The sequence below is a fragment of the Myodes glareolus genome, chromosome 8 (assembly GCF_982192425.1).
Source record: "Myodes glareolus chromosome 8, mMyoGla1.1, whole genome shotgun sequence".
In the NCBI taxonomy this organism is placed as follows: Eukaryota; Metazoa; Chordata; class Mammalia; order Rodentia; family Cricetidae; genus Myodes; species Myodes glareolus.
Genome location: NC_142033.1, coordinates 91,680,482 through 91,707,139, shown reverse-complemented (window position 1 = coordinate 91,707,139; position 26,658 = coordinate 91,680,482). Strand labels below are relative to the sequence as shown.

Genomic DNA, 26,658 nt, shown 5'->3' with positions numbered 1-26,658 from the left:
AAGCGAGACTCCCCAGCTCAGAAAACGGCCATCCATCAGGACGAAGCAGCACCACTTAGTAGTTGCCCTCGAGTCCCACAGATCTAAGCAGTTGCCCAAGCCTTTGTGGTGGTGTCTGTTCTCTACTGCTGTCTCGACCACCCCCCCTCCTGGCTGTGCCCTGCCCCCTTCAAATTGCGGAGGATAACTTACCTGTAGTGCAAATTTTAGAATATAATTTCTACTTCAAATGTCTCATTGAATAACACCCAAACCCTGCTTGTTTCTACACCTTGGCCCTTGAAAGCTAGAAACTTCTTGTTCTGGTTGCTTTTTCTGTTTGTCAACTTGACACAAGTCAGAGTTATCTGGGAAGAGGAACATCAGTTGACAAATGCTTTACCCGATTGTCTGCAGTGCGTTTTTTGTTTTTTTGTTTTTTTGTTTTTGATTAATGCTTGATATGAAAGGGTGCAGCCCACCGGTAGCAGTGCTGTCCCAGGCAGGCAATCCTAGCAGGCTGAGCAAGCCACAGGGTTCCTCCATTGTCTCTGTATTAGTTCCTGCCTCAGTTTCCCTGGATGATGAGTTGTAAGCCAAACCAACTCTTTCTTCTCAAACTGCTTTTGGTCATGGTGTTTTATCATAGCAATAGAAAACCAAGCTTAAAGACACTTTCCTTGGACTCTCCAAATGATTCTGTTCTTACACTTCCTTTTGTCCATATCAAAATTGTAATTAGTTTTAGTACATTTAATTATTAAGTACCTCTCCAGGGGGGCTGTGAGCTCCAAGAGAAAGCGTCATATTTGCTGTCCCGGTATTTTGCCCTGCGCTCGGCGGCACCTACGTTGGACAGCACAATTATTAAATGTGTATCTCTGCCTACGGATGTTGAACCCCGGTCATAACCTAAGAGTAAGCACAACAGCTAAGTGGGTGTGGAATCCAGCACGGAGTCATTTCCCCAAAGTCACTGTGGAAGCTGACTGGCACTCTTCCAGCGGCACTCAATGGCACCACGGACAGAATGCTTCCCTTTTCTTTTTTTTAAACTTCAGGGCCTGGGCAGCTAGCTTTTGGCAGCTGTGGAAGACTCAGGCTTTACTTCCCCGTTGCTTGCCAGCTGACTTTACTCAAAACTCCTTGGCGAGCAATCCTTGAAAGCATGTCTGTGGCTACTGAGAGCGCATTTAAGGGAAAACAGTAACATCTGATGCAGGGAACAATCCAGCTTTGTCTCCTCACGGTATTTATGTATCAAAACAGGGGCCGGCAGCTAATCAAACACACAGACCTAACTTCTAATTTGCTTCTTTTCAAATGTTTTATTTGCTTTTCGAATTATGAATAAAATAGTGGAGAGAAAAACCCTCAAACCCAAGGAAGGCATACAATTCCCGTTCCTTTCTTGCCCAGGGTTACAGTGGTTAAGCGTTTGTGTGACTACACAAAAATCCAACTTGTTGCCTTCCAGTCGCTCTTAAGAGAAGCGTGACCAACATAAAAAACAGTACGGTCTGGAGGCTGCCAATCTTAACATTTCTAGAGCCACCACTCAGAATTCCTTCTTCTGGATGACCCACCCCATCCACGCGGCTCGACGCAGCCAAAACAACTCTTGGGCTGCTGCGTTTCGCTGAGAGTAAGCGCTGTGGTCCAGCGGACTGAAATTCAACCCCCAGCGCTCGATAATGGCTTCCCTTTGGCTAACTCCGCCTGACAGTCTTCTGCAAATAATCAAACAGGTGTGGAGTGTTAATTTCTCAGCGGGATTAACTCTAGAGGGTCGTTCTAAGGCGATAAGGATGAAGGGGGAGCTTCCAGGCGCGCCCCGACTCGGTGCTCAAGGCGTGCCGGCCTGGCTGGCCTACCCAAGCCTCGCAAAGTAGAGCGACTTCTCCATCCGGTCTCGCGGGCTTCCCCACCGGGCCTCACCTTGGCAGGCAGCGCTTTGGGGAGGCTGCGAAGGCGCTGGGTTAGGGGCGAGCATCGTGGGTCCCGTGCGCTTTGCGCGTGGGTGTCGTTAGTGCCCACCCCAGCAGCGTTATGAGGGCTCAGCGTTGGGATGGCAGGTTGCCTCACTCCTGGCGTCGCTGTGTGGGTACCCCATAACCCCCCCATCATTCCTGCCTTCCTGAGGCGCGAGTGGAACCACGTGGAAAACCCATGTCTTCACAACCCGAAGATCGGAGCCGAACAGGCACCACCCTCTTGGGCTTTGAGCAGCCAGATGGCAGCAGGGACTGGGTGCCCGGCGAGCAAAGGTCAGGTTTACTTAGGTCCAGGTTTCCCTCTTCTCACCTCCCAAGGTGGAGCCGTCTAGGCCTAGGCACACGCCGGCCCTGGCCGGAAAGGGTCATCAAAACTCTCACCAAGCGCGGCGCTGACAGCCCAGAGGGGCCCCGGGAGCTGAGGAGTTTGGACTGGACCCTGAGTCTCAGCAGGGTGGGGGAGGCTACTTCCTGGGGCGGGTGGGGGGGGAGCATCTTTGGAGATCGCGCTCCCCGGTGTAGCTGAGGGTTTTCAGCGCGTCACGAAGGGCGGAGAGCCCGGCGGGCCCGGGCGCCTACCGGCGGGAGGGTGGGAGGTCCGCCTTTCCCAAACTTGGGCTACGGGAGGGGTGGGGCCCGGCCGTCTCGGCGGTGACGCGCGCGGGTGGCGCGGTGTCTGATTGGCGCGGCGGGCGGAGGCGGGGCCGGGGGGGGACGCCGTAGGCGGTGGCGGTGCCAGGAGCAGCGCGGCGGGGAGTGAGGCGAGTCGGCAGCCGCGGCAACAAGTGCTGGAGCCGAGGCGAGCCGGAGCTGCCCAGACCCCCCGCCGGACTACCCGTCCGCGCGCGGCGCATGGAGCAAGAGCGGCGGCGGTCGCGGGGCTGAGCCGCAGGCGCGGCTGGGACGTGGATGCGGCCGCGGTCTCCCGCTCCGCCCCGCAGAGCTGGAGCTGCCCCTGGACAAGGTAGGGCCGGGTGGGTGGGCAAGGGCCCGGCGTCCCCGCCCCGCCGCCAGTTCCTGCCGGTGCGGGCGCCCTGCTTTCCTGCGGTTCCTCCGTGGCCCCTGCGGTGTCTGCTCCTTCTGGCCCTCTTCCCCTCTGCCCGGCTCCTCACTTCCCCGGCCTCCTTACCTACTGGCCCTTCTCTCCTCCTCCCCGATCTTCTCACCTGCTCGGCCCCCGCTGTTCCTGCTGTCACAGGGAGAGGGCAGTGACACCCTGGGGCCGCGCTGCACCCCGCGCTGGAGGTGTGGGCCCGGGCGGTGGGGGAGCGGCGCGTGCGGTGTGCTGCCCCGCCCGCGCACTGCGCCGGGCTCGGGTGCCGCAGGGGCAGATCAGGTGTTTGTGAGCCGCTGGCGGCAGCTTTCCACCCGCGCCCTCCCCCAAGCCGCAGGCACTGTTACCTCCGGGTCCCCAAAGACTGGTTTCTGTGAAACTTCGGGAGAACCATTCGCTTTGACCTCTAAAAAAATATTCCACGCCGCCCGCGTTGAATGATTAACCAGACTCAGGACAGAGCCTGGGGAGCGGACCCTGCGAGTGGTGGGTGGGCGCGCCTGCGGGGCAGGGACCCTTCTGGGGACCTAATACCCAGCGTCTGGTTAATTGCACTCGCTTGGGGTCCCCTGAGCTCTGGGGTCTTGGGTGGAAAGGAAGTTCAGTGAAGACGGCTACTTTTTAGTGTCACGGCGTGCGAGGTCATCTTGAAAAGTATTGTACACATTTTGTAACCTGGGTTGGCTGCAGGGTGGCTGGTCTTTGCTCCCTTGCCTGCGGTGTTCGCGTCAGCACCCCCAACTTGATAGACTGATGGGAATTATAAAACCTGTTCTTCTGGCCCCCCCAACCTCCCGTAAGCCGTGCTTTTCAGGTTTCAAAGCCAGTGGGTGAAAATGGGCTTACTGTTATAACAGAGATTCTTTCAGGGTTTGTGTGTGTGTGTGTGGGGGGGGGGCAATGGGATGGTTATGAGGCCACTGAGCTCGGAGGGTGGGACCAGGGCCCAGCCCAGAGTGCGCTCCAGTGGGGTTCAAACCTCTCACCGAGGGGGACCCGCCCGAGGCGTCTGGTCACTTCCACCTCTCCTAGTCCGACTTCTGTTTCTTTTTTAATAGAGATTATGAAACCTAGTCGAACCGGGGAGTTTTTACGTACAGTCCGAGAGTTCTTTATATTTGGTTAGGTTTTAAGACCAAAGAAGTGTGCCGGAGCCCTGTAGAACTTGGCCTGAATAATTTCCGCCCTTTTCCGTGCGGTGGTCTTTTTTTATCTGCCGATCTGCTCGAAACTTCTTTCCCAGCGTGGAATACTGCTTTCCCCCTCGGGACGCTGCCTGCCGCTCTTAATTTAGTGTTTTTGTGCAGATGGCAAATATAATAGAATGCCGAATTCTCCGTTAAACCTAAGTCCCTTCACTAGGCTGGTTTCTGCCACGTGCTGTTAAATGACAAGTTAGCGTGAGCCTTGTTTCCCCTACTTAGTTTCAGAAACGGGACACTTGCTTTGTACGATTGTTTTTGGAGACGAATAGGATGCTTAAGTGCTTAAAGAGATCACAGCGAAGTTCCCGCTGGTTTAGCTTCCGCTTGCCAAAAACAGTGATCTGTTGTTGGAACCGTTCAGATTTGTCTAGCTGAAATCGCCCAAGCTTGACAGATGGAGGTAGCAGGTTTTTAAGACCTAAGGAATGAGGTAGTCTTAGAGAAAAACAAACATAATTTGCTTATGAATTGCTCTCGCCTAGTCCCTGTGCTTTAGAAGGCCTGGGCTTATGGTTTTGAAGATACACTTTTAAAAAAATTGAAAGCAGGGCATGGTGGTCCATATCTTTGATCCCAGCATTCAGGAAGCAGAGGCTAGCAAATTGCCACCTATTAGGCCAGCCTGGGCTACACAGAGAAACCTTGTCTTGAAAAACCAAAAAATTAAAAAAAATTAGATTTCCCTGATTTTAACATATTACAGTTACACTAAAAATGGGAAATGGGGATGGAAAATTTACTGTTGAATTTCCACTATACTGTTTGTTCAAATGTGTGCTTATGTTTAAGGGTTATATTAGAAGACAAGACCAAATACTGCTCATTTTAAAATGATGCTGGTTAGTTTTAAAGTTGGGATACTCTATATTAGAAATTTTGGGGGCTTTCTCAAACGAAGGAGGAGAGAAAGGATGAGTCTTTGTTTCTCAAGTAAACTTCGAAATGGCTACTGTTTTGTTTTTAGCCATAATTTAGGGCCAGGTGTGGGGCCTATACCTTTAATACCAGCACACAGAAGGCAGAGGCAAGCAGATCTTTTAAGTTCTAGGAGAGCCAGGGCTTCATAGACTCTATCTCAACAACAAACAAAATAATCCATAATTTCGGGTCTCTATCAGACCTGTATTGACAGGTCTGATAGACATCTGGTGGGTGCTATTAATTTTTCCTAACCTGTTTAATGGACATACTATTTGACTCTTCGGGCATTTTAAAACAGCTTTATTAGATGGTCTGTTCATACTTCAAAAATTACTAAGTAGAGTTCATAAATTTGAGATTTTGCAACCAGGCTAGTATTTGATAATACAACCCATTAAAACACCCAAATAGCGGTATATAAGTTACCCAAACTCTCAGAACTTACCATAGCAGTCTTTTGTCTTCTCCGATTGCTTTGGGGTCACAGTTGTCTGGCATTCTATTCTATGGTGTGTACAGATTAAAGCATGAATTGAATGAGGCTCAACTATTTCCAAAGCAGTAAATATTTCCTAACTACTTAACAGAAATTACTCAGATAAGGAGATAGCACTTAACCCCAGCCCAGCTCACCCTGCCCTACCCCAGATGTAGTTCCAGCTGTCTTCTCTCCCCTTCTGGAGTAGGTACTTGATGAATATATTAGAATGGTAGGATGAATTTATGCCTCTCTAGGGAGGCAATTACTGCTTGGATAAGGGGTGTGTGCGTGTGTGGGGTGAGGCTTTTGAGAACTGATGTAATGATTTCATCATCACCTACTGGTGGAGAGGTTTTGCCAGTCTGAACAGAGCCTGGGAAGCAGTTACAGTTTGATGGATTGGTTCCCGAGGCATCCGGGTGCAGTTACTCCTGGAGAAAGTTAGCCCTGCTCAGTTTTCTATTCCTATCAACTGTATGTTGTCAGTATTGTGAAGTTGCTACTTTTGCTGCCAGCTTTATTTGCTTGGCTTGGCTTCATTATTGTAACAAAATCCCAATTTTTTGAGAGCCAGCATTGTATCTGATTAAATATAATGTGCATTTTAACATTTATGTACTTTTAGGTGTCCATATTTTATGTAAATGTAATAAATGACTACAAATTATTTTCTGTGTCTCTATAGACATTCCCTTCAGCTGGGTGTTTTCTTTTGGTTTTGTTTTGTTTTGCTTTTTCTCCTTGAGGGGAAATTCTCAGTAGTCAGGAAATCGATACTTTCCACTTTTCATTCTGTGACATTTTAAACCAGGTTTGTTTAGATTCTTCACTTTTGTTTTTGAAACAAGGTAATCAGTTCTAAGAATGTAGCAAGGCCCTGTGAACTGTGGAAAGATGGTTTGGTAGTTAGGACCATGAACTTGGAGTCAGTTGGCTCCATAATGTAGCCTGTGGGGAGTGCGCGAGTGTGAGCTCCAGTTTATGTTCAGAAGTAGGAACTTCCGCTGCCCTAAAGGCTCCTGTGCTCGTCCTTGAGTGTGACATCAGATGTCATTTACAGCACTGTAGGTTGGTTTTACCTGACCTCTAGTTAATTGCAATCAGTCATAGCATATGTAGTGTTTTATAAACAGTGGAGTTTGAACCTGGTTTTACCACTAGCTCTGTGGTGATGTGTGAGTTTCTTGGCCTCCCGGAACCATGAGATGCTAGGAAAATTAAAGCAAATGATATAGCTAAGATACCTGGGTGGGCGAGATAACCTCGGTGAGCATGGGGTGCCTGCCATCAAACCTGACTGTCTGAGTTCAACCCCTGGATCTCATGAGCGTGGTGGAAGGAGAGAAGCCACTCCCACAAGTTGTCCTCTGACCTCTACTGTGTGCTGTGACTGGTGCGCACATGCATGTACTCATACATGCAAATTTAACAGAACAGTAGCACCACACCTGAGATGCTGATAACTAAAGGAATTAGATCGTCTCTGTTTAAATAAGCTATGTAATTATAAAAGCTACTTCAGTCTTGTTTTGAGTCCTGGAACTCAATGTGACAGTCAGGCAGGCCTTCAAACTCCGGTCCCCCTGACTCTGCCTCCCCAGTGCTGGCATGAAAAATGTGCACCCCCACACCTGGCTAATGGAGGGCTTCTATTGAAAGTTAGAAATAAAATCTGTTGATTGAATACCTTGTTTGGCATTTAGTTTAAGATGTGTTCTTAAAGGTGATGACCTCCTGTTTTTCTGATGATCCACGGTGAGATGTTCCACCCAGAGCTGTTTGGGCACCTGTGTGGTATGTGCTAGCTTGTGAAAGGTGGGGTGATGGGAGCCCCTGAAGTGCTCAGACAGCGTTTACCGCTTCATGTTTTGTGAGTAGATCATTTGAGAAGTGGGAGCCCATTGCCAGCTGTGTTAATTGTATGCTCCATTCTGGCCATTTAAACTCCTTTCAGTGTGTTGGTGCCCTCGGGTCCCTTGCCTGTTAATGGGTACTTCTCGTTCCGTAATTGCAACTTGGATGACACTTTAGTGTTTTTCTAAAAGGATCTTTTTACTTATATTTATTTAGAAGCAATAGTCAGGATATCTTAAAGGAAAGGCCTTTGGTTGCCCTGCACGTTAAGGATAACTTCAGTCACCAGTTTCTTTCGGACCCTTCTGTGTGCTCATCTCTGCATTTCGGCAGTTTTGAAATGACCAGGAAACCCAGTATTGCTGGATTCGATGGCATTTGATGCCTGCGGGTCTGCCTTAGAGGGTGCCTGAGAGGGAATGGCTGCTTGTGGTTGTTATGTTTGCAGGTAGACCGCAATGGTTCCGGGTCCTGTCTGTGCCTTTGGGTCTGGAGAGTGCTTGGCCAATAGTGTGTGCTTCCATACGGTGTTACAAGATACGGTGGGAGCAGCCAAGAAAGGCTTCCTGAGGAAGTGGTCTTGAGACTGCCCTACACTGGATGAACAAAATACACTTCAAGAGCAGAGAAAGCATCCAGAGGGCTGAGGGATGCAAGCTAAGAGAGAGAGGACACAGCAAGAGGCTCAAGTGGTCAAGGTCAGGGAGCACCCTCACCTTACAGCTCTGTTTTGGAGAACAGGGAAGATGGGGAAGGTCTTGACACAGCCTTAGTGACCATGCGAAGACAGGAGTTGAGAGAGTTGAGGGGTAGTGGAGAGCCGTTGAATGCTCTTGCAGTTGTTGAGAAAGATGGTGGCTCAGGCCTGGTGTAGTTTGTGTCCCTGCAGGACTGTCTGTTCCCTGCTGGTGTGTTCTCACAGCCGAGGAGCCTTTAAAGATGGCAATGTCTGGAGGTCACTTCTTGGGCGGACTCCTCTCGTCCGTGGGAATATTAGAAGTTCTGGTGTCTCCTACTGGCCTGCTCCACCTTTGTTCCCCTTTCCCTCCCATTCCCATCCAGGCCTTTGGCTCTTGTGCCCACCACTCCTGCCCTTCTCTGGCCATCACTCCTCTCTGTCCAGCAGTTTACCAGCCTCTTCAGTGAACTGCAGCTTTATTGTGGTTGTCTGTTTTAGCCACTTCATGCTGGTGTTTGTTTCCTTATCTCATTAGTCCTGGGTGGGAAAAACTGAGGGCCCCAGGAGTGGTTCAGGGTGAAAGTGTACACTGTATTTGTCGTTGAGAGATGTAAAAACCAACTCATGGGTGATGGGATTGGAATTTGAGGGTATGGAAGAGGGTGAGCCTTCAGGCACATTGGATTGGATAAAGACTGGGGTTGTGTCTGAGAGGGTCCCAGTCTAGCAACAGACTTGGTCCAGCCCTACTGAGTGGCCCATTTTGAGGACTCTGACCAGGATCTAAAGCTGCCAAGAGTCAGGAGAAAGAGAAGATGTTTGGGGGAAGAGAAGGCTGAGGTCATGGCCAGCAGTGTTGGGCCTGGAAGTCAGCAGGATTCAAGAATTATGACAATCTAGAAAGGAAAGGGGATTGGGAAGGCTAAGGAAGGGTAGGAGCCTGATTAGGACAGGGTGCTTGTGACCACCAGAGAGTGCAGCTTTACCCTGACTCTAGGGAGCAGTGTCTGATGGGCGGCTAGGACAGTGGCCTTGGGGCAGGCAGCATGACAGCCCATTGGAGGTTTTGCTCAAGTTGTTTTGACTTTGTGACTGACAACAAGCATCCTGGCAACCATGGCAAAGGTTAAGGGGTGTTTGTTACCCCTTTGTAAAAGCATGATAGACCTGAAGACTGGCTGGTCAACAGCTTTAATCCCAGCACTGGGAAGCAGAGGCAGGATCCATGCCAGCCAAGGCTGCATAGTGAGGCCCTGTCTTCAGATGCTTCGGATCCCATTCACACACAGGTGGGTGGAATGAACGCTCCAAGTCTTGACTGTGAGGGCGCTAACATTCTAGCAAGATTCTGTGGCCCATGAAGCCCACACTTAAAATTCATCTTCAGGGTTTTAAGAGAGTGTTTATATTCTTTGAAATGCTCTACCAACTCTGTGTGTGTGTGTGTGTGTGTGTGTGTGTGCACGCTCGCGCGCTTGCCTGTGTGCTTAAATGGACCCTTTAGCTCTGACTTTAGATTGTCAAAGGGAAGCTCAGTGACATTTAAAAATCAAATTATTTGAATTATTTGTCTAACACCAAAAAGGATCGAGGTGGGTTTATTAACAGATGGCACCCTCTCGATCTTTGAGCTCGGCGGTGGAAAATTCAACCAAAGACAGAAAATATTTAAGGGGAAAGATAGAAAATGATACAATAGAAAATGATGCTGCAACAATAAAAGTAATACAAGTTAAAGATAAAGCTAACAGCTTCTCCTGTAGCTTCTACACTGTATTAGTCTACCAGGCTCTGTAGGGCATGTTGGGTGCTGAGCCATCTCATGGGAGGCTCTGTAGGGCATGCTGGGTGCTGAGCCATCTCATGGGATGCTCTGTAGGGCATGCTGGGTGCTGAGCCATCTTATGGGAGGCTCTGTAGGGCATGCTGGGTGCTGAGCCATCTTATGGGAGGCTCTGTAGGGCATGCTGGGTGCTGAGCCATCTTATGGGAGGCTCTGTAGGGCATGCTGGGTGCTTAGCCATCTTTTGGGAGGGCTTTTGGGGGTCTTTTGAGAGCCCTGAGGTCCTGGGGCTGCTCCCTAATGGGCACCAGATGTACCTTGGTTGCTTTGATTGTTTAAATGAGAGGCAACCATTTTACTTTTTCTTGCCACATAAGGAATTATTCTCTTCAAAGGAATTTAAAATATCTCCCACGAATACTCCTATTTTTAACTGAATGTTTTCTTTTGAGTTTTTGTTCTCAGGGTTCTGGTGGGTTGTCTTTTAAAAAAAAACAACAAATCCTCTTTATAATGGAAACTTTGAAATCGTGGTGTGGTGAAGCCTCTGGGGTAATCCTACTGTTCTTGCCCCACCCTGCCCATATCCTGTCTGCCGTGGGCACCTAGCAGGAGGGAGAGGGAAGTGCCCCCGAGCAGGGTGGGGCAGGCAAGCCAGCTGGCCCTGGAGATTACTGCACGTGCTGGGGTGTAACACTGAAGTGATACGCCTGTAAAGAAGCGGGGGGCTGGGTTTCCAGACTGTTCTGCCTTGTGTCCATATACTGAATGAACACTATTTTTTCTTGGCAAGTGGCCAGAGGAAGACAGAGTACTGCTTCACCTCTTGAAATATGTAGCCATTAGTCTTGGTTGGATTACTGAATGATTTCTTCACCCACCATTAACAGAACTTTTGGATGAAAGGCCAGAATGTCACTACTTCAAGGATATGTATTTTAAATATGCTTTATTTTTATGTTTAAAAAACTTAGCTGAAACAGTTCGCAGATACCGCTCAGTAAGTCGTTGAAATTTAAGCAGCCTCCGAGAGGCTGGAGGAACCAGAGATGGGGGCTGAGGGGAAGGATGGCTTGCTCCAGGGTCACATGTCACTAGGAACTCTTCCGGGAGAAGAGGTGGCATTGCAGAGGCTGCTGCTTGCAGAGAGCAATGAGTGTCTCCTGGCTTTTACTGATGGGGTGCTAGCACTAGTGGGGTGCTAGGGGAGCATCCATCTTTTGGGCTCTTGAGGGAGACTGCACACACAGTACAGCCTCACTCTGGGCTCGGAGCCAGCTTCAGCCTTCCTGGAGCCATTCTGTTTGGGAAGCAGGCCTGGCAGGTAATATACATCCAAGGGCTGGGTCTTTTCTTCCTAAGTGGTATGGACTCTTCTGTGGCCTGCTGGGCACCAGGAAGAGGTGATTATATAGGGCCCACGGAGGAAGGCAGGGATGGAGCCTGGCCCTTCAGGGATGGTGTCGAGCTGAGAAGCAAGAGACCTGTCGGGGCTTTGAGAGCAGCATTCTGGATGGACAGGGCCCGTCCTTGGCAGAGTGCTGAATGAGGATGGGGTGGCCGTCCCTCTGTGCTGTTGCTCCTGGGGGCGGAGGGCAGAGAGCGTTTGGGCTTCTAGTTCTTGCCTCCTGCTTCTTTCAAGGAACCCCAGGCAGGTTTCTGATCCTAGGGGCCAGATTCTCCCTAAAGTGAGGAGATACAGTGTCTGCTTTTCTGGCTTTAAGTATTCTTTGGGACCTTGGTATACTTATGGCTAGGAGGAATGCTCGCTCAGTCAGTGCCTGAGGACTTAAGTGTACAGTTTGTTATTTAAAATGTTATATTTAAAGTAAGCCTAGACTACAGTTATAAACGAAGTAATGAGTGACATCATTCTCTTGTTTTATTGTTTTATTTTGCCTTGCTCAGAATGAAGCCCAAGGTCTAGCCGAGTGCTCTGCTGCTGTGCTGGATCACCGGGCTTCTAGTACGGTTTTCATGCCGAGGATTTTGTTTGTGTTGTTTGAGCCAAGACTTAGGTATTCCAGACTGACCTTGAATCTGCTACATTGTGGCAACTTCAGCTCCTCCAGTGTCCATTCCTACTGGGATTATAGGGGCACCCCCAACCCTAGTTTGTGTGGTGCCGAGGAGCCAATCCAGGCTGCATGCAGTCTAGCAGGCTCTCACCCCACTCACCCTCAGTTCTCACGCCTCTTACCAGAGGAGTCAGATTGTTGTAAACCAGGAGCTCCGGAGTCTCAGACTGCGGTCCGTCGTCTTCACAGTGACCAAGGACATGGTCCCTCTAGGGACCTTCATCTTAACAGCCATGAAGTTGAGACTTCCCACAGCAGTTTATTAGGTTACTTAAAATAAGCACCCTGAATGTCGTCGCTATAAGTTTAAATATTTACTGAAGTTACAAAGAAGATAATTATTAATGTGCTCTGTGCAGTTCCATCTTGCCCCTTGTTTACACAGTGCTTTTCCTGAGTTTTAGAGGTTGTATCTTTTATTTTGAAATGGAGATGCCTTCAAACTATTTTACAGGGCATAGGAATTACCAAATATAATTTGTCAGAATTGAGAAAGACAGAGTTTGCCCATAGAGTATCTGTTGGGAGTGGTGGTGTTTTTTTCTTTTTTTGTTTTTTGAGACAGGGTTTTGCTGTAGTTTTAGAGCCTGTCCTGGAACTAGCTCTTGTAGACCAGGCTGGCCTCAAACCTACAGAGATCTGCCTGCCTCTGCCTCCCGAGTGCTGGGATTAAAGGCGTGCGCCATCACTGCCCGGCTTGTTTGTTTTAAGGCAGCGTCTCATGGGGTAACCTGGGCTGTCTTTATACACACTTGTGATCCTCCTGACTTCCCAAGTGTTGGAATTACAGGTGTGTGATACCATGCCTAGCCTTACATAGGTGATTTAAAAATAAAATTTTTAAAGTTTTTACTTAATATGTGTATGTATGCATGCCACACATGTGGATGCCCATGGAGGCCCAAAAAGGCTTTGGATCCCCTGGAGGGGTGGTTGTGAGCCACCCCATGTAGACGGCTGGGTTCTTTGGAAGAACAGCCAGTGTTCTTAACCCTTTTAGAAGATTTATTTTTATTTAAGTGTGTTTGTGTGTGTGTTTGAGAGAGAGTGTGTATGCGTTTGCCCTTGGGTGCCTAGAGGAGGGTGTCAAAGCCGTTGGAGAACAAGATGATTGTGGCCATTCTAATAGTTACTTAAGTTTTGTTTCCTAATGGCTTTTACTGAGTTGAGTGCATGAGTCTGTCGCAATGGGTAGCCAACTCCCAGCCCATCTCTACACCAAGATAACCAAGTCAAGACCAGTGGCCTGCTTATTTCCAGAAGAATTTCACAGTTTATTGTGGGGTTCTGTTTCTAGTCCAGTGCTATAATCTCTGCTTGTGCATTTTTATTGATTTTTCAATCGCCTTCCTCCTCCCTTTCCCTGTCCCTTGGGCCTGTGTTTGTTTATAGATCTGCTCAGCTGTGACTGCTGTGTCCTGAGCGCTGCTTTCAGGTGTCTGCTTTGAGGATGGTACTGGGTAATGTCCTAGTAGCAGGAAGGGAGGCCCTAAAGCGAAGAGGCTTTTGACCTTATAGGGAGGACTAAGGCTTGGCAAGTAGCCAGCCGAGGGCTGGAGAGGGAAACTTGTGGCCCGGGTATGAACCTTAGAAACTTGGTGGGAAAAAGAGTGAGCTTCCCTTTAAGCTGTGAGTGCTGTGTACACTTTTAGCTCTGCAGACCTGGGGTGGGGTGGGGTGAAGACCTGGGGAGCCGGAGCTCAAGGTCATTCCTGTGTGGGGAACTCAAGGCCAGCCTAGAGGTCCTGTCTGGAAACAGCAGCAGAGGCCTGCTGTCCCTTCCTGCCCCACGCGCTTGCTGTCTGTGGTGTGGCAGACTGACTGACTAGAGACAAGAGTCCTGCTGTCTGTCAGACCTTTATCACAGAGCCCGAAGTCAGATAAATGTAGAGGAGATGTCAGAGGAAGAAGCCATAGAAGCCGTCCCAGAGGGGGGCTGGGGGGTGAGAGGCTTAAGACAATGGAGGGTTTTGTTTTGTTCTTTTAATGAACCGGAATTTGTAGACTGTGGAGAAAGTCTTTGTCACCAGTAATTCTCACTGCCCACTGACAGTGGCTTGGTTCTCCCTGTGGGTGACAAGGCTCTTGTCTCTGGAGCCTTTGGTCCTTTTCTGTAAATGAGGTGAATGATCTCTATGGCCCTGGTCTAGAAATTTGTTTTCTCTGCAGTTGGCCTGGGCTCCTGTGGGAAATGCATGTGTGTGTTGTGGGGAAACATGTGTGTGCAGCTGTAGCCGGGACGGCTTCTAGTTACCTTCTCTCTTGTGGACTGGTTATTCTTGGCCAGGCGAGACTCGGTTGTGGCCATACTGGTTCCCTCCTGTCAGGCTTCGCTGCTGGAGGGGAGCTGAAGGCTAAAAACTCTAACAGAAGTTTTGCACGAACATGTTTGCGGCTGGGCTAGTTTAAGCCTTTGCCAGTCTTTCATTCTTTCGTGTGAATGAGTAACTAATCAAGAGTAGCTCATGAGTCATAAAACCCGTGGCATAAATGATGCCTCTTACCAGACCAACGTGCCTCAGTTCAGAGGCCTCCGTTGGACATTTGCTATATGTTATTTCTTTCTCAGTTTGAGGGTTTTTGTTTGTTTGTTTGTTTTTGTTTTTGTTTTCTCTAGTCTCAGTCCCTGGTTTTTCTTAGAATTGTGTATGCCCAGTCAGGTGCCAACAAATGCTGTGATTTCATTTCTCTGTCATGTAGGAGCTGTCTTCCATGGAGAATCCTGTCCTCTGTGATGCTCTTGATGGAAGTAGGTAGTGCAGGAGCCTCTGGGTTGGGTCCAAAGGCCAAAGCTCACCTCCACTGGGCTTAGCTCCGCCTTGGGGAGCTGGTTGTGAAAGCTAAAGGGCATGAGGACATGCTGAGGGACTGCTGGGCAAAGCACAGAGTAGGGAACTCAGGAAGATGGTAAATGGAACAGAGGGACGTGTTCCTTTCCGGTGGGGTTAGTAGGGACAATGTCCCGAGTCAGTGGGTGACCTCGTGTTCCCGTGTGTGCTGTGACAGCAGACAGTCTGGCTTCTCCCTCTGCTGGGTGTGGCCACAGGACATCCATTAGCTGCTAAATGACTTCAGAATTTTGTGTTCTCTTTGCCTTTTTCCTGAAACACTCAGCTGATGGGAAAGGTTGATGGCACGTTATCCCTTTTCCCGTTGTTAGCAGCTGGTGAAGCCGTGGCCTGGTCCTGCAGTCGGGTGTTCAGAGCTGTGAGGGGCCAGGCTGCCTGGGCTCTGTAGAAGACCTGCCCCGGTGAACCCAAAGCCAGCTGCATTTGTATGCATCGTGGACATTCACTTTGGAGACCTTCGTTTTCCTTTTACTTTGTGTCTGTGTAAGATACAACTGATCAGTTTTCACGTTTAAGCCGAGGTGTGAAAGAAAACACAGTGTGGTAAGCTGTCTGGCAGCCCGGTCGCAGCTTCTCTTTGTAGCCATTAGCAGCAGGTTTCTCTAAGTAGGAGAACCCCTGGGCCCACCAGCTCCTACCCACACTGTCTTAGAGGCTACCGAGCTCATCTGCCAACAGTTGCTTTGTGTTTCCACCCCAACTCTGCTGCTCCCCATGCTTCTGAAATTAGCCCTGCCACACAACATCTCAAAGCCTGCCCCCCCCCCCGGGGGGGCTGTCAGTTAAAGCTGTGCCGTTTACTGCCTCTGCTAACTCACTGTGCAGGACTCTGGTGGCCTCTTAAAGAACAGCAGTGTTGTGATTAGAGATGACTTTGGGCTGATGGTGTAGAGACTTTCAACTTGCACTGGTTCACTGGTCACTTACTGCCTGTGCTGCTGACGGCTGTTGGCTGACCTATGAAAATGAATCTGGGCCCTTTAGCTGTTTTTCCTTACTCTCTTTGTAAGTTTTGGTAGTTCTTGCCCTGCTGGTAGGATGAAGAGATTTTCTTTTCTGAATTCCTGTCTATAAGTGGCTACTATGTGGTTCTGTTTCTAGAATGTTGGTTGCTTTTCTCACCCTCCCTGGTGCCAGGGCACAGCTTTCCCCAGTAGCTGGCAGGGCTGTGTCTCATGCTGGCAGCACAGTGGAGCTGTGGGGCTGAGACAGTGGTCTGGACCCAGCCCTCACCCCTCCCCCGCGCACGGTCGTGGGCCCCACGGGCTGGCTTATAGTGACCTAGCCTCCTGAACTGTCCTGAGCTGCCCTGAGCCTCTCTGGTCAGCTGCGATGACTTAGAATTCTCCTGAAGAGGGACGGCCCCTTTGGCTTCTGGCTGCAGGCACACTGTGATGTTTCCTGAGATCTCCTCTGAGTCTGACACTACTGCTGAAGCTCAGACCCCCTAACTCCAGGAGGTCTTAGCTTCCTGTTGCTCTTCAGTACTTGATAGAATGCAGCAGATTCCTGTAATTTAAATATTTTGTGTAATTTGTTAGCCTACATGTAAGTGGCTTTTCTAATACCTTTTTGGGGAAAAAGTTATATGTATTTAATGGTCCGGTTTCTACTTTATATTCTCTGTTTTCAGTGACCTTATCAGAGGATGAATGAGTGCCTCTGAGGCACTGTGTCCTGGTGTGTAGTGGTGCATCAGAGACCTTGCCTGGGGCAGATGCCTCAGTATGTGCTGCCCTGATTAGGTGAGGAAAGTGAGCTGGGGTCATCTGTGTGTGTGTGTGTGTGTGTGCTGCGGATGTAAAGTGAGGCGGCATTCAGTAATGCCTTGACTTCACTGTGGAGCTGCATGAGCAGGGAGGTCATGTGCAGAGAGATCAGCTTGGAAGTTGGTCATTGTGAGCCGTGAACTTTGGGTTCTTGGGGTGGGTATGTGCGCAAGGCCCGATGAATGGAGAAGAGACCAGGAGGAGCCGTGAATGGCAAGATGGAGGTAGGAGCCCAGACTGCGACTCCTGGTTGAATGTAGAGAGCAAAAAGGTGCAGAGAAGGAAATTCAGGGGTTTCCCCTGCACCCAGAACCCAACATTCTGCAAACGTAAAATGCGGAGAAACTTAGAGCTGAAACATTGTGAAACCCTTCAGAGCTAGTTTCAGGAGTTATGTGTTAAACCATGGGCTCTTCTTTTGGAGGTTCAGTGGGTTGCTGAGAGCGTCTTAGTTTAGTCACTGAGGGACGAAACTGGAGAAGTGTACGGTATTCAGTACTTGGTGTCAGAAGCAGGAACCCCAACAGAGAGCTGCTGAGTGACATGGCATGTTGACAGTAAGCTGTATGTAGAGTAAGGAAGCAGGCGCGGAGAGGTCGAGGGAATAGCTCAGCTCTGGTAAGTCTGATGGAAGGTGTCAGACTGGATTTTAGCCTGGGTACGAGTCTACGTTATCCCCATCTCCTAGCCTGAACTGTTTTTAAATTACATCATCTTCCCACTGAGGACTGTACAATTCTTTTCAGCTTTATTAAAGACAGAGTAGGGTGACCTGTTTATCTTTCTTCTCCTTTTCTAAATGTTCTGCATGTATGTATTTAAAGGGTAAATACATACATCGATTTGGTGTTTTGTTTTGTTGTGGTGCTGAAGACAGAATTTAGGGCCTCTTGCTTGCTGGGCAGGTGCTCTGCCATGAGATAAACCCAGCCCTGTGACTAATTTTATTTTAAATGATAAATTCCACTTGAGCAAATTAGCCGTAATGGGTTGTAGAGGAGACACCGATCTGTACTTCTACCTGTGGGGACATGTGACTGAATAGGCTCATTGGAAGTACCTTTTCCTTTTAATTTTGAACTTGGAGGGGAAACCTTGTAACTAGGAACCAATTCCTGAGACTCAGCCTGTTCTGTGGCTCACAGACAGGAAGCACTGGTGGGCACACTTTTCTATCCTGGTGTCATGGGGAACTCCTGGGGTTCTCCTGCCCAGCCCTGGCAAGAGCCTGGGCCAGGCCTCTAATACTGATTAGGGCGGAACTCTAGGAATGGCCCAGGCCTTCTGGCCCTGCTGATTGCCCTCCCTGGTAACCTGCCATCTGCCATTTTGCTGGAAGCTGTTCTCCCCACAGAACCGCTTAGCTGCAAACTGTGTCTACCTCTGTTTGTTTGAACTGGGCCCAGGAATGGCTGGCAGGGAGCAGCCACAGATGGGATGTAAAGGTGTTGGAGAAGCAGCCCTCCCCAGGCTCCCTGAGCAGCAGCAGGGCACGGGAATGAGCAGGTTGAGGCAACAGGCTTGGGCGCGCTCCTCTCCTCTGTTCTCTCTGGTCGGATTTGAGCAGCAGTGAGCAAGGCTCTGTTCAGAGGCCTCTGACTCATTCCCCTGTGTACACTCATAAGTTGGGTTTCTAGCCTTGTCTTAGCCCGATTGGGTTGGGGGACTGATCGCTTCTATTTCACGAGAAAGGTCCTGCCTTCCTTTTACTCTTAACATTGTGTGTTGGCAAGGTTTCTGTGCTGAATAAACTTCAAAGTGGAGAAGTTTATTTGGCCTCTGCCAAAAAAGAAATTATTTAGTCCATGGTCACTTTGTCATATTGCATTTGGGCCTGTGGTGGCCCTTATTCATCATGGTGGGAGCGTGTAGCTGGGGGAGCTGGTCACCTGATGGCAATCAGGAAGTGAGTTCCTTTCACTAGAGCATACTCCTAAAGGTCCCACCAGCACTCAGTAGTCACAAGACTGGAGACCATGACTTCGCAGGACATTTGGGATCCAAGCCCCGCCACCCCCACCAGTTCAAGGCTGTACTGACACTTCATTTGTATTTTAATAAAGGTTTTTTCCTGACCATTACAGATATTAACTTGTAACCAACCCCCTTAAGTACCTCCAGAAATAGATTGCATAATGCTTTATTAACCTTGAATTTTCTTAATGCTAATGAGAAAGGACCAGCAGGTGCAGAGAGACATCGGACAAGGGAAAAAAGCTTTATTTATTAAAATGCAAATGAAATATCACTGACTCCACAAGACGTCTTGATGCAGGCTTTAGGGTTGGCTTGATTGTGTTGCTGGTGCTGTCTCTGGTTGACTGTTGTTCCTGAGACCCTTGAAAACAGGTTGTCATGACTACCCTGGTTACCATCAGGTGTCTGTTGACCAGTAGCTTGCTGAAGTGTTTACATATCTTTCAGAATTGGAAGGAACCTGTCAGCCAAGAGCAGAGAAAGGCATTGCAGCTGTGCAAGCCACCCAGACGCCTCCTCCAAGGCTCCAAAACACAGACAACTAGAAGGCACTGAAGGCCGCCGTGTTGTAGAAGTCTGTTCCTAGCTGGGAGTGGTAGCGCACACCTTTAATTCCAGTACTCTGCATGGAAAGGCAGGCAGATCGCTGAGTTCGAGGCCATTGTGGTCTACAGATGGAGTTCCAGGATGGCTCAGGTTACACAGAGAAACCGGGAGGCGGGGAGAGGGGGCGTCTCTGAAAAGTGCCCATCTCTGTTTAAAGAAATACAAAAGTCAAAATTTTGATATTTGCATGTAGGATGTTTTCCTTGAAAATTCTGGGTCTCATAGTGGGGAGGTATGCCATTTCTCCAACTTTGGTGTAAGTATTTCTTAAATTCATTTTAAGCAATGTAACTTCCTGAGGGAAAAACACCAGAAACCACAAAATGGGCTTTATGTTTGCAAATTCCTTAACTATTTAGATAGCTTTTCCCACAGCTTTTTTTTTCTTTTTTTTAAATGGGATCTTTGCCTTATTATCTTCTGTAAACTTCACTTGCTTTCAGAGCCTAAAAGCAAAGTTCCCTTAAAAGAGTTGTCTGAGCCACAAGTAACAGATAACATCTAGTCCTGGGGGGAATATGCAGTTAGAATTGGGGTTCTCCTCTCTCTCCTCAGGTAAGTCTGGAAGAATACCTGTTTGAAATTAGTAGAAGATTTTCCTCCAGTGGCTGGCATTTCCTGAAGGGCCAGGAGCTTTTCTGCTCTCCTGGTTTCCCTTTCTTTGAAGGCTCTAGGGCACAGATGGGTATAATACTAGACTCCAGGCCTCCAACTTTTTCATTCTTGAGCCAACCCCCAAGACTTCACCAATGACCTGGGACAGAATGAGGTTGTGCCAAAATGCGTACCAAGAGCCCCACTCTGGGATCCTGCTTACCCTTTAGTCTTAGGTGATATTCAGCCCCATCCTTAGTTTCTTTATTCATAAAGTGGCATCTGTGAACTTGGCTGGGCGTGTGGTGGCGGTGGTACCAGCACAAACGGATAATAGGATGATGCTCTGTCTTGAGCAAGTACAGTTGAGCGGATGGATGGTGTCCCTTAGAGAGCTTCAAGTGCGTTCATCTGTTCTCAAGGATTAGTGGACTGGAGAGAGCTCAGTAGTCAAGCACACTGGCTCTTCTTCCAGAGGACCTAGGACTTGTTCTGAGCACCCACATGGTGATTCCTGCTCCGGAGGATCTCAGCCTCTTCTGACGTCCGCAATGTGTGCACAGACATACGTGCAGATAAAACACTCATACATGTATTTAATAGATTCAATATTTTTTGAAAAGAAAGATTGATGGACTTATGAGAAATGCCATATGGTTCTGGCTGAGTTCCTGTATCCCTGGCCCTCACAACCTAGATGTGGCTTGTTGATTTATCTGCAGTTATTTTTTATACTGCATCTTAGGAAATTAGCTGTAGAATTTCACAACCTGCTATGTTAAAGTAGTATGTGTACTTCTCTGTCTTCTTCTGTAATCTGGTGTCTTTTATTTATCGGTATTTCAATTTTTAAAAATATTTTAATATTAGACATATTTCTAAATTGGAAATACGTCTAAGTGTTCAGCTTTTGCCTGTAATCACAGTGTGTACTGTTTTTTATTCTTTTATTTTTGGTTTTTGATTTTTGAGACAACTCTGGCTGTCCTGGAACTCATTCTGTAGACCAGACTGGCCTCAAACTTGGGAGATCCACCTGCCCCTGCCTCCTGAGTGCTGGGATTAAAGGCGTGCACACAACCACTCCTTGGCTTGTGTGTATTATTTCTTTTCCCTGAGCACCTTTCCAAAGGTTGTCCTCATGGTAGTTTTCTCTGTTCAGGCCCACACTTTTCCTTGTTGTGTCTTCCAAAGGAGAAAGGGCTGCACAGCCAAGAGACTAGTAGTTCTGGGGGAAGTGGCCTCTTTGTGTGCACACATGTTCATGTGGACATGCACCTGCCTCGGCATAGGTGTACAGGACGAGACCAGGTACTAGTGCTGACCCTCGTCTCCTCCCGTGTTTGAAGTGGGCTCTCTTTTGTGTGTTGTTGAACCTGTCCTCCTATAGGAGCACACGGGGGTGGAAGGCATGCTGCATGCACTCAGCTTGATGTGGGTTTAGGTGTTCAAACCCAGGTCCTCTGCTTGCATAGCGAGTGCTCCACGCTCAGCCCCACAAAGGACTCCTTTTAGCAATAGAGCTTCCAATGTAAAGAAAACCATTTGGGGGGCCTGGAGAGATGACTCAGTGGTTAAGAGCACTTGCAGAGGACCAGATTTGGTTCCCAGTACCCAAGTGGCAGCTCCTAACATTCTGTAACTCTGGTTCCAGGGGGATCTGATGCCATTCTCTGGCCTTGGGGCACCAGGCATGCATGTGGCGTACATGAATGCATGCAGGTAAACATTCAAAACACAAAAATAAAAATAGAAGAATTAAAAAAAAAAGAATGGAAACTTTTTATTTTTGAATGATGTCTTTTGAAAGGACGCAACTGGGTGTGGTGGCATTGCCCTGTAATCTCCTCAGGAGGTGGAGGCAGGGAGATCAGAAATGAAAAGTTGGTGTGCTTATCTAGTAAGTTGGAAGTCAGCCTGAGTTGTATGTGACCCTATTTCAAAAAGCAGTCAAGCTTTAAGATGTCTGTGACTTTTCTAAATTAAGCGATTAATTCTTTATTAGCATCTGATACTGGCAAGATTTTGTAAGATGTACTTACAAAAAGTTCATCTGTACAGAGTTGTCCTGAGAAGGATGTGGCAGTTAGAAGTCGTGTGGTCAGGGATGCTTTACAACTATTATCAAAAAGTAAGACATGTTTTGTGGTTTTCTTCCTGTGGTATGAGGCAGCCTTCCTTTCTGCTGGCTCATAGGTGGGATCTGGAGAGCTGGGGGTGGGGGGCGTGGCCTGTTTGCCTGTCAGTCACCTGCTCTGCTGGGCTGGGGGTGTGGCCTGTTGGAGGAGTGTCACCTTCTGCTGTGCAGTGCTCTTTTGGATGTGCAGTGGCCTAGGGAGTGGTGGTTTGTGGCGGGAGCTGTTTTAAAAGAAAATGAAAATAATGAGACTCAGGAGGGACCCTGTGTGCTTGAGCTTTGGAATTTGGGCCCAAACAATAGAGCAAGACTCCGCCTCCCCAAACAAACTACCTAAGACAAACCCTTTAACTTCCTGGGTTCCAGGATCCCCACAGATAGCAGAATTCATAGATGCTCAAGTCTTACATGAAATGGTGCATCTGTTTATAACCTAGCTCGTTCTCCTGGGGTGTGCTTGGTCTCTTGCTGTTGTTTGAGAGTCGTGTTTAGCTCAGGCTGGCTGTGAGCTTACTAGGTAGCCAGTGTTGACTTTGGACTCTTGGTCTCCTTCCTTACCCTAGTAAGTCCTGGGGATTGAGGCGTACACTACCACTCAAGGCTTCCTCCCATGCACTTTAATGGTCTCTCCTTCCCTTACAATGCTTGCTTACTACAGCGTGGACACTGTGGAAGTAGAGTAGCAAAAGGAAGTCTGCAGTGTTTGTGGGCTTGGCACAAGCAAGTTTGTTTTCCTTTCATATATTTAGTTTTCATTATTTTGTATGTGTGTGTTTATCTGCATATATTCATAACATATGTGTGCCTAGAGAAGACGGGAAGGAAGAGGGCTTTAGATCCCCCAGAACTGGAATTACATATGGTTGTAAGTTGAAGTATGGGGTGCTAAGAACTAAACTTGGGTCCCCTGCGAGGGCAGTAAGTGCTCTTAGCTGCTGAACTATATCTTTCCATTCCCTTTTGTGTGTTATGGAGGGCTTAAATGTAAGCTGTCTGTAGTAGAACTGTTGACGGTCCTCAATACAAACCACTAGATAATATTACAAGAGGCGCAAAGTAATCGTGAATTCCTATGGTCTGGGCTGCCCATGATGAAATAATTTCTCAGCGTGCCCAGCACTACAAATCCTTTTTATCTTGGGACTCTTGATTAGAAGCCAGTGAACTTAAAGCAATCCACTAATTTGTATTTTATTTATATGGGTAGGTTAGGAAATAATTCAGGGTTGGGTCTGCATTTTTAAAGAAGTGACAAGATTCAGAGTAAATGATGTGATATTGTATGTAGTATAACACAATATGTAGTGAGTGGTACTATGTGCATGTGTGCATATTGGATCCCAGAATAAAAAGCTTACTATTATGAAGTATGGGTGAGTTAGTTCGCAATGCACTGATTTGTACGAACCTTTTAAAGCAAAATAGTCGAACAACCATGAAGTCATTTATTTAGTGATGTTTGCTTCTGCCCTCTGAGCATCTAAAATAACATTGATGATAGCCATTCCTTACATGGTGATTGCAGTGGGCCCGGCATGGTATCAAAAGCCTGGTATACAAAAATCATATGTTTTCTACAGCCATCCCACTTTATAGATGGAGAAATTGGGATTTAATTTGAGCCAGAACTAGTGAATTGGTGTCTTTATTCTAAAACATTCTTCATGGGGGGACTTTAAAAATAAGAAAGGAAGAAAGAGTGGATCTCACTGTGTGGCCCTAGCTGGCCTGGGACTCGGTGACTCATTTGCCGCTTGAGTTGCTGGAAATAAGGGCATATGTCACCACGTTAAGCTTTCATGGAAAGGTTGAAAAAAAAATAAAACAACCTAAAGTGTACATGGTGGAACTCAAATTCAGAGTTAACTAATACGCTTCCCTAACTTTTATTCCAGATATGAGAAATGAGTGTTGGACGTCGAAGAATAAAGTTGTTGGGTATCCTGATGATGGCAAATGTCTTCATCTATCTGATTGTGGAAGTCTCCAAAAACAGTAGTCAAGAAAAGAATGGAAAGGGGGGAGTAATAATACCCAAAGAGAAGTTCTGGAAGCAGTCCAGCCCTCCCCGGGCATACTGGAACAGGGAGCAGGAGAAGCTGAACAAGTGGTACAACCCCATCCTCAACAGACTGGCCAACCAGACGGGGGACTGGTCCACGTCTCCAAACACGAGTCACCTGGGCTTCTGTGAGCCTGACCCAAGGGTCATGACAGCTGTGACAGATTTTAACAGTCTGCCGGACAGGTTCAAAGACTTCCTCTTGTATCTGAGATGCCGGAATTACTCACTGCTGATAGACCAACCCAAGAAATGCGCCAAGAAACCCTTCCTGCTGCTGGCCATTAAATCCCTCATTCCGCATTTTGCCAGAAGGCAAGCCATCCGGGAATCTTGGGGCAGAGAAACCAACGTGGGGAACCAGACAGTAGTGAGAGTCTTCTTGTTGGGCAAGACACCCCCAGAGGACAACCACCCTGACCTCTCAGACATGCTGAAGTTTGAGAGTGAGAAGCACCAGGACATTCTCATGTGGAACTACAGAGACACATTCTTCAACCTGTCTCTGAAGGAGGTGCTGTTTCTCAGGTGGGTGAGCACCTCTTGTCCAGACGTGGAGTTTGTTTTCAAGGGCGACGATGACGTGTTTGTCAACACTCATCACATCCTGAATTACTTGAATAGCTTATCCAAGACCAAAGCCAAAGATTTGTTTATAGGTGATGTGATCCACAACGCTGGGCCTCATCGGGATAAGAAGCTGAAGTACTACATCCCAGAAGTCTTCTACACGGGGGTCTACCCTCCGTACGCGGGGGGCGGTGGGTTTCTGTACTCTGGCCCCCTGGCCCTGAGACTGTACAATATAACCGACCGGGTCCACCTCTACCCCATAGATGATGTTTATACTGGAATGTGCCTTCAGAAACTGGGCCTTGTTCCCGAGAAACACAAAGGATTCAGGACATTTGATATTGAAGAGAAAAATAAAAAAAATATTTGTTCATATATAGATCTAATGTTAGTACATAGCAGAAAACCTCAGGAGATGATTGATATCTGGTCTCAGTTGCAAAGTCCTACTTTGAAATGCTAAGATACAGCTGAGCTGCATTCGACACGAAGGCCTGTCCTGGCTGGTTCCCATGCTGTGCTTTCACAATAGCGGGACTTCTGGATGAAGCCATCAGCTTTGATGACGAGTAGCGTCCTGGTGTCCGGGCCCTTCAGTTCACTGTGGCAGGATGATTGGGATTTGTTCTGACCCTTCCTCTGGATGCCGGTCCTCAGTTTCTAATTTTTCCTTCTTCAAGATCATGTTTAGAAATTTGGCCACGATTTAGAATTTGGTCTCTTTTGATCCTTGTAATAGTATGCTCCTGTTTCCATTATAATGGTGACTCGACAGCAAGGGTTTATAAGCTGATTGGTTAATCCAGATTGTGTAGGGCATGATCAGGTGTTTTTTTGTGAAATGGAATTCTATTTATTTTCATAAGATTTTGATGGGCTTTTAAAATGGTCTAGGAAGTGGACTGATGTCAGAGTTCCCTGCCACCCCAGCAGTATTCTCGTTGTTACTAGAACCTGTCACTTTCTTTAAAGAGCGAAGCCACCGAGCAGCACGTACAGTTCCTCTCGTCTGACCGTAGGCCGTGAGAAGGGCAGAGGGTTGTCTTTTACTTGTGTTTGGTTTGCTGGGTGGCATCATGATAGTTAATCTGATTTTAGTATTTTGAAGATCTTGAGTGTGAGTCCCTAATGGCCTACTGAAGCCTAAGTAGCCCGACAGCCATTTGGGTTTGCGAATGTTCAGTGTGGGCCAGGGAGGCATTTGTGACTTGCGAACTTGAAATGAAAAGATAGAATTTGAAGGCATTTTCTTAAGTGGTTTGTCAGCTTAAAACTCCAGGACTCTCCCCCTGCCGTATTAGCACATATGCTTAGATGAGCTCTTTTGGGCAGTGACGCTTCCCTGAGTGTAGAAGTGCCTGTGTCTTTATTTATTGTTCAGATCAAAGACCAAAACATTTTCTTAAAAATATTTTGTGTAATATTTTATTTGTATACAGTATTGTTTGTGAAATATTTAACTAGAGCATGATATTTTATTTTTTTTCTCTCATTTTTTAATTAGTTCTTTGAGAGTTTCATACAGTGTGTTTTGATCATGTTTCCCTCCCCCAACTCCTCCCAGATCCAGACCCCAGCATGATGTTTTTAATGTTAGGCTGTAACATGTGTTGAATAAAGTTAACTCTTATTTTTGAATTTTAAAATTTGGATGGGGGGGATTATGAACTGCTGGAGAGATAAAGTTCTGCCAAATTATTGCTTATACCTTATACCTTGTAACGTGCTTTCTTGAAATATTTTGTGCTTTAGAGGATTCTCATCTGTGCTACTGGGGACTGGGGAAAAGTGGAAATAAAGTGACTGTATTTTTTAATCATTGTGTGTAGTCATTACCTTTCTCTTCTTGGTTTCCTGTGTTGATCACATCCTCCCCAAGCCCTCTTTCCCAGAAACCATTATATTAACTATCTGTCTATCTCTGAGGGTTCGCCACACTGCATCTCTGGTTTCACTCAATTGAGACTTGGGAGGGTACTATTTGTGGCTTCCTGGCAGCTGTCCATCCTGGTCAGTGCTCTCCCTCCCTCTTCACCTAGAGCCTTGCAGCCTAAGTGTCTCTG

The 26,658-nt window shown here is 47.7% G+C and overlaps 2 protein-coding genes and 1 long non-coding RNA gene across 3 annotated transcripts; 1 reads left to right on the top strand and 2 right to left on the bottom strand.

Annotated features, from left to right (window-relative positions):
• Positions 1 to 1,281: 1,281 nt before the first annotated feature.
• LOC125401295 (uncharacterized) lies at positions 1,282 to 6,908 on the bottom strand. Its single transcript, XM_087909490.1, is given in 4 exon segments — positions 1,282 to 2,795; positions 2,798 to 3,367; positions 4,469 to 4,618; positions 6,879 to 6,908. Coding segments are annotated over 4 exon segments (1,032 nt in total). The 3' UTR covers positions 1,282 to 2,513.
• B3gnt2 (UDP-GlcNAc:betaGal beta-1,3-N-acetylglucosaminyltransferase 2) lies at positions 2,799 to 26,411 on the top strand. Its single transcript, XM_087909214.1, has 2 exons — positions 2,799 to 2,937; positions 23,856 to 26,411. The coding sequence occupies exon 2, from the start codon at positions 23,865 to 23,867 to the stop codon at positions 25,056 to 25,058; it is 1,194 nt and encodes a 397-aa protein (XP_087765340.1). The 5' UTR covers positions 2,799 to 2,937; positions 23,856 to 23,864; the 3' UTR covers positions 25,059 to 26,411.
• Positions 11,823 to 12,322, bottom strand: LOC146893954 (uncharacterized). The gene is made up of 2 exons (XR_015002830.2): positions 12,151 to 12,322; positions 11,823 to 12,031 (listed from the first exon to the last, which is right to left on the bottom strand). It is a non-coding gene; the product is annotated as an uncharacterized LOC146893954 (long non-coding RNA).
• Positions 26,412 to 26,658: the final 247 nt, after the last annotated feature.